The sequence below is a fragment of the Leopardus geoffroyi genome, chromosome E1 (assembly GCF_018350155.1).
Source record: "Leopardus geoffroyi isolate Oge1 chromosome E1, O.geoffroyi_Oge1_pat1.0, whole genome shotgun sequence".
Lineage (NCBI taxonomy): Eukaryota > Metazoa > Chordata > Mammalia > Carnivora > Felidae > Leopardus > Leopardus geoffroyi.
Genome location: NC_059330.1, coordinates 45,313,486 through 45,326,239, shown reverse-complemented (window position 1 = coordinate 45,326,239; position 12,754 = coordinate 45,313,486). Strand labels below are relative to the sequence as shown.

The 12,754-nt window shown below is 39.8% G+C and overlaps 1 protein-coding gene across 12 annotated transcripts in view; it reads right to left on the bottom strand.

Annotated features, from left to right (window-relative positions):
* The window catches only part of TLK2 (tousled like kinase 2), a 114,030-nt gene that overhangs the window by 19,359 nt on the left and 81,917 nt on the right, over window positions 1-12,754 (bottom strand). For all 12 annotated transcript variants that reach the window (XM_045489362.1, XM_045489360.1, XM_045489368.1 and 9 more), the window contains 4 exons: window positions 9,427-9,493; window positions 8,345-8,442; window positions 6,293-6,374; window positions 551-642 (listed from right to left, as the gene is read on the bottom strand). In XM_045489362.1, the coding sequence (XP_045345318.1) occupies window positions 551-642; window positions 6,293-6,374; window positions 8,345-8,442; window positions 9,427-9,493 (339 nt within the window). The remainder of the gene's footprint in view (window positions 1-550; window positions 643-6,292; window positions 6,375-8,344; window positions 8,443-9,426; window positions 9,494-12,754) is intronic.

Genomic DNA, 12,754 nt, shown 5'->3' with positions numbered 1-12,754 from the left:
CATTCAGGACCCTGAACACAGAATTCGGAGGGGAAACCGTGAGGGGGAGGGGGACACAGCACTGAGGAACTGAAATGTCCAACAAGCACCACTGCAGTCAAGAGGCACCCCAGGTACCCCCCCTTCCCGTTTCCTCCATGAAGAAATGACTGAACAGGCAGGAAAAAGCCCAGCCCAGAGCCCCTCAGGATGCCCAGGCCACTGAAGGACTCCATCATCTGCTTTCTATAGACAGCAAGACAGTTTCCGAGGCTTTACTTGTTTACTGTAGCTAATGTTACACACATAACGGAAAGGGAGGTTGAAGAGCATGGGTTTTGGATTAAGGGAAGTCTAGATTTAAACACCAGCTCAGCCATTTCTTAACTATTACTCAAATTCTGTAAGTTTCAATTTGCTCATCAGTAAGATGGAAAATTTCTTACTCTCCCAGGATAGTCATAAGGATTAAATGAAACAACAACAATGCATGTACAGCTGTTAGCACAGGGCCCAAACTACAGCTGTTACTTCTAAATTTTGAAAAATCAGACACTCTAGGATCACTTACTTGTGGTAATTCTCCTTTTTCTCATCTCTCCAGTTTTTATTTAACTGGTGAATTTTCACAGCTACATATCTTTGTTCTGTTAGATCAAATGCCTGCAAAGAAAAGGAATAAATTATGTTCTGGATAAATGCTAACAAGAATTACAGGCAAGTAACGGACTCAAAGCTTCTATTTAACACATCCATGATTCAAAACCCCAAATGCATTGTAAAATAAAAACAACAGTGGATGACAACACATCACATACTTGTTTCAGAGTTGCAACCATCTTCTTGAAACTTGTGATCAGATAATTTAGAAGTCTCCAGACTCACTGGCACCAAGGGGCTTAGAAAACAACCAAGTACACACCACAAACAGCAAGACAGCCCATGCCTTACCAGTCATTTCCAAACAGTTCTCTCTGTGGACAATATCCACCCTCTCTGGGACCTCACTCCCTTGCGTTGTATCTCGCCCCTCTGCTGACACTGGGACAGGACACTTCTAAAATGCTGGGGACACACACTATCTGCTTCTTGAGAAATAACCCCTCCAGATACACCTCTTCACTGTTTGCTTAGAAAATAACCTCGTAATTTGTTACACTGTTTATTAAAATACAAACAAATAAAATAACACCCTGCCTTTAGCCCCACCCATATACAATGGGCAAATAAAAAGCAGTTTTTGATCCCAACATGTCTGAAAGTTGTCACACCAGATCACATCTCCAGCACTGTCCAAAGAAAAGGACATACTTTCCCCAAAGACTGCCACTGCTAGAAAGTCCTGCATCCGCTAGGTAGTGCTAGATCACGGGGCGGGGGTGGGGAAGAAGGGGAACAGGTGGGTTTGTGAGGATGCTAAGTGTAAATCACAAGTTGATAACAAGTTGTAGTATTTTAACACAACAGGGTATTTCTGCTATACAAAAGAATTTATTGAAGAACTCCTTTGGGATGAATAGTTTTTCTTAATTCTTAAGGTTGAGATGAGGGGTGCCTGGGTGGCTCAGTCAGTTAAGCCTCTGACTCTTGATTTCAGCTCAGGTCATGGTCTCATGGTTCCTGGGATTGAGCCCATCGGGCTCTACACTGATAGTGTGGAGCCTACTTGGGATTCTCTCTCTCTGCCCCTCCCCCCCCCCAAAATAAATAAACTCATAAACAAATTAAAGTTCAGTAAGAAATTTAATACCTCAGTTCCAGCACTATTACCACCCATCTACCCGTTTCCACAAATGTATGGACAGATGAAACCAACAGGTACAGGGTAAGTCATGACTCCCGTTCTACGGATCTTTTAAAACGTAAGCTACCTCTAGGGAAGCACTAACCGTAAGAGATGGCTACTCATGAAAGAAACTTCTAATTTATACTAAATTTAAACCAGCATTTTTTTTAATATAAAAACTACACAATTTAAACAGAATAGCTTATTTCACAGAAATGGAAACTTCTGAACTCTATTTTTGTTATAGAATCTGAAGTCCACCTACAAGCTTATAGAACATCATGCCTTTACAGGAGAAAACCATTTAAAACCATTAAAAGCCAGATCAAATACCACCTAATTTGTAAGAGCACTAATGACACGACAAGTGTCTTTTTGTCCACCTACTGTACCCTATTTCTGAATCCAAGACACTGTGATCCACCACCGATTTAAGAAGCATCTAAATTTCAGCAATGTAAACATGACTAAGGAACACACTAGGAAAACACAGGATGAAGAAATAACTAACAAGTAACTGGGAAGCAACAAGAACAAATGCTGATGATTTTAAAAAAGTATTTGTTTCATTTGTAGGTTTATACCCAAAAGAATTACAAACAACTTCTCTAAGAGGTATGTGCACATGCATGTTCAAAGCAGCACAATTCACTACAGACCAGGAGAGGAAGCAACCCCAACATCCACTGCCAGAGGAATGGATAAAGAAAACAAAGTATACGCATACGATGGAGTATTATTCAGCCTTAAAAGAAGGAAATCCTATCACATCAACATGGATGAGCTTGGAGAACATCATGCTAAGTAAATGAGCCAGTCACAAAAAGACAAATACTGTGATTCCACTTACACAGATATCTAAAAGTAGTCAAGTTCATTGAAACAGAAAGTAGAATGGCAGTTATCAGGGGCTGGGAGAGGAGACTTGTTGCTTAATGGGTAAAGTTTCAGTTTTGCAAGATGAAAAAATTCTGCAGATCTGTTTCACAACAACATAAATACACCTAACACTACTAAAATGTACACTTAAAAGTGGTTATGATGATAAATTTTGTGTTTTTTTTACAACTTTGAAATTATCAAAAACAAAAAATAGAGTGTTTGATTCAAGAATGAAAACAGAAACAAAGAAAGCAAAAGGAAGGAAAGATTAAAAACACAAGTTAATGAAAAAATCAAAGAGTAGACGCGATCAACAAAATAAAAAGTTGATTCTTAGAGGAAAAAATAAACATTGACTCATCTCTGACCTATCACTCAAGAGATATAAAAATAAGCACTTCAGGGGCGCCAGGGTAGCTCAGTCTGACTTTGGTTCAGGTCATGATCTCACTGCTAGTGAGTTCAAGCCCCACGTCGGGCTCTGTGCTGACAGCTCGTAGCTTGGAGCCTGGAGCCTGCTTTGGATTCTGTCTCCATCTCTCTGCCCTTCCCCAACTAGTGCTCTGTCTCCTCTCTCAAAAAATAAAAAAAATTAAAAATAAATAATAAAAATAAACATTTCATAAAAAAGAGAAATAACTAAGGTATGGATGATATATATTTTTTAATGTTTATTTATTTTGAGAGAGAAAGAGACAGAGCATGAGTGTGAGAGTAAGGGAGGGGCAGAAAGGGAGACAGAGAGAATCCCAAGCAGGCTCCATGCTGTCAGCACAGAACCAGACTCAGGCTCCATCCACCTCACCAACCGTGAGATCATGACCTGAGCTGAAACCCAGAGTCAGATGCTTAACTGACTGAGCCACGCAAGGTGCCCCATGGATGACATTTTTAAACCAAGGTGAAATAGATTTTCCAGGAAAATTATCAAAAGTGGCTTAAGGGGCGCCTGGGTGGCTCAGTCGGTTAAGCGGCCGACTTCGGCTCAGGTCATGATCTCGCGGTCCGTGAGTTCGAGCCCCGCGTCGGGCTCTGTGCTGACAGCTCAGAGCCTGGAGCCTGTTTCAGATTCTGTGTCTCCCTCTCTGACCCTCCCCTGTTCATGCTCTGTCTCTCTCTGTCTCAAAAATAAATAAACGTTAAAAAAAAAAAAAAAAAAGTGGCTTAAGAAGGGGAAGAAAATAGCAAATCAGTATTTGTAGAAGAAATTAAAAAGGTTATCAAAATGTTTTCCTCTACAATGACATCTACCCATGTGATTCGGAGTCTGCCCTTTTATTTTTTAATTTATTTTTTAATGTTTATTTATTTTTGAGAGAGAACTCACACGAGCATGAGCAGGGGAGGGGCAGAGAGAGAGAGGGAGACACAGAATTTGAAGCAGGATCCAGGCTCTGAGCTGTCAGCACAGAGCCTGACACGGGGCTCGAACTCATGAACCATGAGATCATGACCTGAGCTGAAGCTGGACGCTTGAGAGACTGAGCCACCCAGGTACCCCTGCTCTTTTAAGGAGCCAACAATTCCTATGCAATGCATCCCAGGGCATGGGAAAAAAGAAATTTCACAACTTACTCTGGATAACTAGGATATAAAAGCTAGACAATGCTGCCTGCACACAAAAGAGGACGATGGGCCAGCCGCACTTATGAACAGAGATAGAAAATATGAAATACTAGAAAATCAAGCCCAGTAGTACACTAAAAATAATATTCTAATTCTGGAAGTGAACAGTAATGGTAGTTGTACAACATTATGAACATACTTAATGCAAACAAATTGCACACTTAAAATGGTAAATTTTTATATATATCATCACAGTAAAAATTAACACTAAAGAAAACCATCAAATCATTATGTTATACAACTAAAACAAATATATCATTGTATGCCAAGTAACTTCGATTAAAAACATTAATACACATGGGGCGCCTGGGTGGCTCAGTCGGTTAAGTGTTCGACTTTGGCTCAGGTCATGATCTAACGGTTCGTGGGTTCAAGCCCCGTGTTGGGGCTCTGTGCTGACAGCTCAGAGCCTGGAGCCTGCTTTGGATTCTGTGTCTCCCCCTCTCTGCTCCTCCCCCACTCATGCTCGCTCATTCCCTCTCTCTCTCAAAAATGAACAAACATTAAAAAAATTTTTAATAAAATATTTAAAAATAAATATAAAATAAAATATTTAAAAAAGAAAGGGGGGGTACATAACTAGTTTTTACTGTTTTTATCTGAAATGAAAACATTATTTTGCTCAAACTATTTCCCATATATAAATTCACAAGGCATAATGTAAATCCCAACAGTGAAGACTGCACCTCAGGAAAAGGGAATTCACAGGGCCAGGCAGTAGAGACCATTTAATAAACCGACTATGCATGTAAAATCCTGGTGCCAGAAACACCTACAGAAACAAGGAGGCGGTGACTGGTGAACATGTTATGGATCTGCAGCTATACTGAAAACCTGCTGAATTTCTCATTTAGTACAAATGAACTAAAGGCACAGTGGTCTGACCTTCACTGGCCCGGCTAAAGCCAGGACGCTGCTTCAGAACGCTCTTAGAAGATGAGAACTTTTTTTTTTTTAATGTTTCGTTTATTTTGAGAGAGAGAAAGAGAGAGAGAGAAACAGCACGAGCAGGAGAGGTGCAGAGAGAGAGGGAGACACAGGATATGAAGCAGGCTCCAGGCTCTGAGCTGTCAGCACAAAGCCCAACGCAGGGCTCAAACTCACAAACCGCGAGATCATGACCTGAGCCTAGGTCAGATGCTTAACGGACTGAGCTACCCAGGCACCCAAGATGAGAACTTTTTAAAAATAAGAAGCAGGTTTTCAAATAAGAATGAACTTTAAGGCATCTATTTAAAAAAATCATAAGAATAAAAGTAACACAAACGTATTTCTTTAAAAAAAATTTTTTTTAATGTTTATTTTTGAGAGAGACAGAGCATGAGCAGGGGAGGGGCAGAGAGAGAGAGGGACACACAGAATCTGAAGCAGGCTCCAGGCTCTGAGCTGTCAGCACAGAGCCCGACGTGGGGGTCGAACTCACAAACCACGAGATCGTGACCTAAGCCAAAATTGGATGCTTAACTGACTGAGCCACCCAGGCACCCCCATACTTATTTCTTTAAAAAAATAAAAAATTTTTTTTAACATTTATTCATTTTTTGAGAGAGAGAGAGGGAGAGCAAAGCAGGACAGGGGAAGAGAGAGGGGGAGACACAGAATGTGAAGCAGGCTCCAGGCTCTGAGCTGTCAGCACAGAGCCCGATGCAGGGCTTGAACTCATGAAATGTGAGATCATGACCTAAGCCGAAGTCGGACGCTTAACTGACTGAGCCACCCAGGCGCCCCACCCCCATACTTACTTCTAACAAATGTAAGTGAGGCAGGAAGTACAGAAACAGAATATAAATCACCATAATTTCACTACTGAGAAACAATGCTGTTTTTCCTTCCTGTTTTATTTTTTTTTTTAATTTTCCAAACTTGAGAACAGGGCAAAATACTATATCCTGCCTTAGTAAGTTTTTGAGTTTCAACCAAAAGATACCAATTCACAATGATCACTATTCTTAATGTTCTCCAAGTCAGTAATAACCAATAATTTAATCTTAGTCTTTGTATCCAGTTTCTTACACTTACCTTGTAAACTTCACTGAAACCTCCTCTACCCAAAAGATGTAACAACAAATATCTGTCATTTAGCGTTGGATGATCTTTAAATCTGTGGAAACAGGGAATACAGAACATCCTGAGGTCAAGGACTACACAATCTTCCATACTAGCAAAATTCCCAGAATATCCAACATGCTATGCACATGATTATAGCTGCTACTGACAGTTTGGTAACACCACCAATATAGCTAATTGTAAACATGAAATAAGTTACATAGTTCAAAGAGACTACATAAATACAAGAATGGCACTGGCTATAGAGCCGTAAGGTATAGACGCCAGCCTCAGCACAGTCACAACTGGACCTGTGACCTGTGTTGACCTTCCTCCCTGTCTGCCTTGCTATGAAGTGAGGGGACTATAGACTACACTAGATCAGGGATTTCCAAAGTACGCTACTCAGTTCCTCCAAAGTATTCAAAAGCCACATGTTCCCACCATTCCAAAACTAACACAATAAAACTCCAAGATATTTTACACAGCCTTAAAAACAGATCTGATTATAAAGTAAATCACATGTTTGTTCTATGTACATTTATTTTCCCTCTTTGAGACAGTCTCATGATATAACTGTTTCTGCCACACAGGATTCCACCTTGTGTTGTTTTCTAACAATAAGACAAAGACAAGAGAGATTCTGGCAAAAATAACTTTAAAACTATTTCTACCTAGCTCCTGATCTTAAACTGCCCCACTGTTAATCCTGGAAAACTATTTTAATTTTGAGACAGTGGCATGCCTGCAGAGGGGTGCCACTGCTGCGTGGCAGTCGGCTCTGGCGTTCCACAGCAAGTTCGGCTCTTTGTTTAGTCACACAGCTGTGGGTCCCTGGTCAAGTCAACGTAATTTTGTTGGGTTCTCATGAAGACAGCTCTATGCCTGACACATACAGAGTGCTCGGTCACGGTAACTGCTGTGGCCTGCCACCTCCCAGAAAGAAAAATCCATGGCTCACACTGGCCAAACAAAAACACACAAGCAATAGCTATGTTCAAAAAAATCATGTTTCAGAGTCAGAAAATTTTAAAAAGAAAAGATTACAAACTAAAGGTATTTCCCATATCAATCTACTTTTCAGTTTCAATCCTTTAAATGACTTATAAACAAAGGTGGGCATTCATCTACAATTAATACCTAAACCTAAGACAGTCTTGTTTAAAATCTCAGCACCCAAAGGGCCCTTAAAGGTCATTCTAAAACCATGCCATCCCAACCCAGGAACCCTTCCATGCCATGACACTGTCACCCGTGCTTCCATTTAGCAGGGCTCTGCAGGAATCTGAAAACACAGAGTATCCCAACCACCTACAACTGCAAAGCTATATTGTTTAGTGACCTCTATTTGTGTGAAAATGCTAGAATACATGTATACATATTTAACATATAAATCTATCTATTTTTTTAATGTTTATTTTTTTTAGTTTTAACAAGACAGAGAGAGAGAGAGAGAAAGAGAGCATGAATCGGGGAGGGTCAGAGAGAGAGGGAGACACAGAATCCGAAGCAGGCTCCAGGCTCTGAGCTGTCAGCACAGAGCCCAACACGGGGCTCGAACTCACAGACGGTGAGATCATGACCTGAGCCAAAGCCGGATGCTTAACTGACTGAGCCACCCAGGAGCCCCTTAATGTTTATTTTTTGAGAGAGAGAGAGAGAGTGTGCGCAAGTAGGGCAGGGTCAGAGAGAGAGATGGAGACACAGAATCCGAAGCAAGCTCCATGCTCTGAGCTGTCAGCACAGAGCCCGATATGGGGCTCGAACTCACAAACCATGAGATCATGACCTGAGCCGAAGTCGGATGCTCAACCGACTGAGTCACCCAGGCACCCCTATATATATTTAAATTAAAGCAAGCCATAGTCGTGTTCACAAACCTATATTACACCCTGCAATAGAGCTAAATACACCATGGAATCATATACCCAATTTATATTAAGCAGAACCATCATTCTAGACCATTCAATTCATGTCAGAAACTGTTTAGCAATCTCCAACCCAACATACCCCCAAGTTGCTTACTGTGAATTATCTTCATTATGTATCCTTTTTAGTTCCCTGATATGTAGATTTCTAACCCTTTCTAGCCTTTCCAGCTCTGCCTGGATCTCTGCTTCCTCCTAAAGTGAAAAGGAAAGAAAAAGCTCAGAACACAGAAAACTACCCTTTAGGAATCTCATTTCAAAAACAGACATTTTTCTTTCGAAAAACTAAAGGAAAATGTTTCTTCCACATTAAAAAGGATTTTTTTTTAAGGACTAGAATTTTAATCATAAAAAGCAAGATCACAGTAAATAATAAATAAAATTCAAACCATACAAAGGAGTACAAGTAAGAAAAAAGCCCTCTTGCTGCCCTGCCCTCTCGTCTCCATGCCCATTCCCCAGATGTAACTACTGTTAAGTATCCTGTGTAAATTTTCAGAAATGTTCTCTGTATTTATATACAGGCATACAATCTTTTTTTTCCTTTTTCCTTTTTTTTTTTTTTTTTTTTTCAAAAATCAGGTTCTGTATCTGGTTCTGCTCTGTTAAGTATGGATTATGTTTGGTGCCTTAAGTTCCACAGATTTAACAAGATCTGAGAACCCAGTTGGAAAAACACACACCAAAGGCAGTTTATTAAATGCTTACTGACCATCATCCCCATAAGTAGTATCTACCAAAAATGTATGGGCTGTTGAATTTAGGAGATGGGCAATCCATATTTAAGACGCCTCTGTGAACATCATCAATACCTATTTTTATGTAGGTGACTTTGTGTGGTTGGTACAAGTTTAAAATATTAAGAGCTTTCAGATCAAATCTGAACCACCTGCTCATATTGAATATTTAACTTTTACCTAAGGATAACTACTTATGAAACTTTATGAGATATGCAGAGTTATCTATTGGTATATCACTGGTTGAAAAAAGTGCTCTCATTGGGTGGCTGGAGTTGACTCTAAAATTCAAAGACATGAATTCCACCATTCACGGTGGAATACAGGATATAATAGGGAGAAGAACTATTCCAGATTTTAGCAGGTATGTCCAACTATGACATTTGCTTTAATACTACATGTAAATTGATTTCTCCAGACATATTTTGCTCATTATACTTACCTTTTTAAGATGACCTAATCTGAGTTTGAAGATTTCTTCTTGTTCATGGTATTCTGCTAATGTTAACCTAGAAGATAATGGTAGAAATTCCAGTAAATTATTTGAAATTGTAGTGTGCCTATCAAAAGAGAAATGCCAAAGCATGCCATATGGTAGAGTCAGTCTGTTAAAATAACTAAAAGCTAGATTATCTTGCAATCTGACAAAAGAAAACTTCTGTGACTTATCAGATGTGACATGAAGAAAGGAGGCTAATTTATAAAAAAAAGAGAAAAATAAATGAGCTTATATTTTTACATTATTTATGAAATGAGTTTTGTCCATACAATCTCAGATGAAAATCCATTGGGAAAGTAGCCAAAAATTATATGCCTGAACTTTCTTTTTGAAGAGACAGTAATAAGCCAATGGATGTGATGATTTTTGAGAATCTCGTAGACTCTGCTACCATGGTAACAAGGAGTAGGACGACATAACGGAAGAGTCCAGGATTTGGAGTCTGAGGTCTAGGGTTCAAAGTGCAACTCAGGCCAATGGCCATGTGACCTGGACAAGCAACTTTTTAAGTCTCAGTTTCTTAAGAGGGTGGCAAGCAATAGCACCCATCTAAGAAAGCTGTTGTGACTATTAAGTGAGAATGTGAAATAATTCCTAAGTTGTAAAATGGTATTTGAATACAATACTCAAAGGGATGACTTGAATGGGTAGTCACTTGTTGTGTTCCACCTACTCCAATCACAACTTTGTATCTTAAGAATGAGCATTTAAGGAGTGATCACTTACTCCTCCATCTTCACCCTCTTCACATTCTAGAAGCAGACACATAGACTTCAGTGTGTTAGATGTCACTGTTCAGTTATATTCCAAATAGCAGGAGAAAGAAGGAACAGCTATCCCATCAACCAGGAAGAGCTACAAAATAGCCTTTGAGGTCTGACTAAAAGAGACTAACAAGAGGAAATACATCCACTAGGTTGTTACATCTGTCCCTTCACAGAGGCAGAAGTACTTCTATCCATACTCCATATCACACGAGTAGAAAAGGGAGAAATGAAAATACAGTTAGGGATTCTCTCTGCCTGAAATAGGATTGGTATCAGAGGTGATAATGTGACTCACTCTAAGGCTCCAGAGGACTGTTTTTGGCTTCTGACCAAAGGAATGAGCCAAGTTACAGATACTTTAATTAAAAACTGGACTAAAGGCCTTCCAGCTTGTATTTTACACAGGACTCCAGATGGCAACTGCTTACTGACACACTACTGGCCTAGACTGAGTTCTAATTATTGTTCTATGGCAAGGAAACAGCCTATGCCTTCTTTATTACTACTAAGCCAATAGTCTTATGCATTAGCATTAAATAATTTTCAAGTAATACTGTAGGGACAGTCTCTTCACAAAATAAACCTGGGAGTGGTCACAAAGAAGACAATGATCAGATTGATGTGTACAACATTTGCCCAGAGAATCTTCCAAATCTGGGTTCCTACTTGGACTTTCTGAAAGAAAATATTTTAAATTTAAAATCTAGTTTTAAAATATTTAGTGAAATATTTAGTTATAAGAATGAAGATGTTTTCCAAGTTTATTCACTGTGTATACTATTATCACTATCCTCAATGAAATCATTAGTTTATTTACCTGTTCATTTCCCCTAAATAAACTGTAAGCTCCTAAGGCTAGGGCTGTATCCTTTAGCTCTGTATCCCCAGTGTCCAGACCAAGGCCAATTGTACAATATGCATTTACCATAAACTTACTAAATGAATGTCCAGGAAAAGGCTCCCCAAAACATCAAGTAGGTATGGAGTAAGGAATGGTATTAAGCCATCTTTCTCACTGGAATGGGATGTCATGGACCTTAAACAATAGTGCAGTGCGCACACTATTATATTTGGTGGATTGGAGGTTAATGTTTTTGAGAACTGATACGAAAACATAAAGGAAAAAGACATATTCTTCAATAAATTATACAATATCATTATCTTTTGTGTCTATCTTTAGACCTAAAACCTATTTTCAGCCAAAGACTCCCACAATGACAGCTTTGCAAAATTTCTTTTTCCCTTGAAAAACCAATGAAGCCACTACAGATATACAGATTACAATACTGGTTACTGTTTTTATGAAAAATGTATTTTAAATTTCAAACATCCAATTCAGGAATGAGCTTCATGGCTACCACCAATTCTTCAGTGATTGCTTACACTAATATCTACAGATCTTTCCCCCTGCCTTTTTTTTTAAAATTTTTAATGTTTATTTATTATTATTATTTTTTTAATTTTTATGTTTATTCATTTTTGAAAGACAAAGAGAGACAAAGCACAAGCAGGGGTGGGGCGGAGAGAGAGGGGGACACAAAATCTGAAGCAGGCTCCAGGCTCTGAGCTGTCAGCACAGAGCCCGATGCAAGGCTCCAACCCAGGAACCATGAGATCATGACCAGAGCCAAAGTAGGACGCTCAACTGACTAAGCCACCCAAGCACCCCAATGTTTATTTATTTTTGAGAGAGAGAGACACATGCACAGAATCCGAAGCAGGCTCCATTCCGAGCTGTCAGCACAGAGCCCAACATGGGGTCCAAACCCACAAACCGCAAGATCATGACCTGGGCTGAAGTCGGACGCTCAACAGACTGAGCCACCCAGGTGCCCCTCTTTTTTCCCTTTTTTATGTGAAAGCTTCTTGAAGACAGAGGCCATGACTTAAATGTCTTCATATTAAGTACGTATAAGAAATATTTTAAATAGGTAAACAATATATAGGTTTTATTTCCCATGTCAATTCTGTTTGGCAGTTCCTGCTTAGTTGACCCATGGACCATTCACCTCACAGTCTGTTTTTGTAAATCAAGTCTTATTGGAACATAGCCACACCCATTCATTTACGTACTGTGTATGGCTGCTTTCAGGCTACAACAGTCAGCAGTGCAGAGTAGATGCAATAGAGACCAGCCTGCCTACCAAGCCTAAAAGTATTTACCATGGCCCAGTATAGAAAAAGCCTGTCAACCCCTGCCCTAGACGAAGATTCTCTTAGTGGTCAAAATGGGATGATCAGGGGCGCCCGGGTGGCTGAGTCAGTTAAGCATCTGACTTCAGCTCAGGTCACAATCTCACGGTTCATGGCTTTGAGCCCCCGTCAGGCTCTGTGCTGACAGCTCAGAGCCTGGAGCCTGCTTCAGATTCTGTGTCTCCCTCTCTCGCTGCCCCTCCCCCACTCACACTTGGTCTCTCTCTTTCAAAATTAAACATTAAAAAAAACTAAAGAAAAAAAGAATGTGATGATCAATTAGGGAAATCTGACACAGGGCAGGGGTGAAA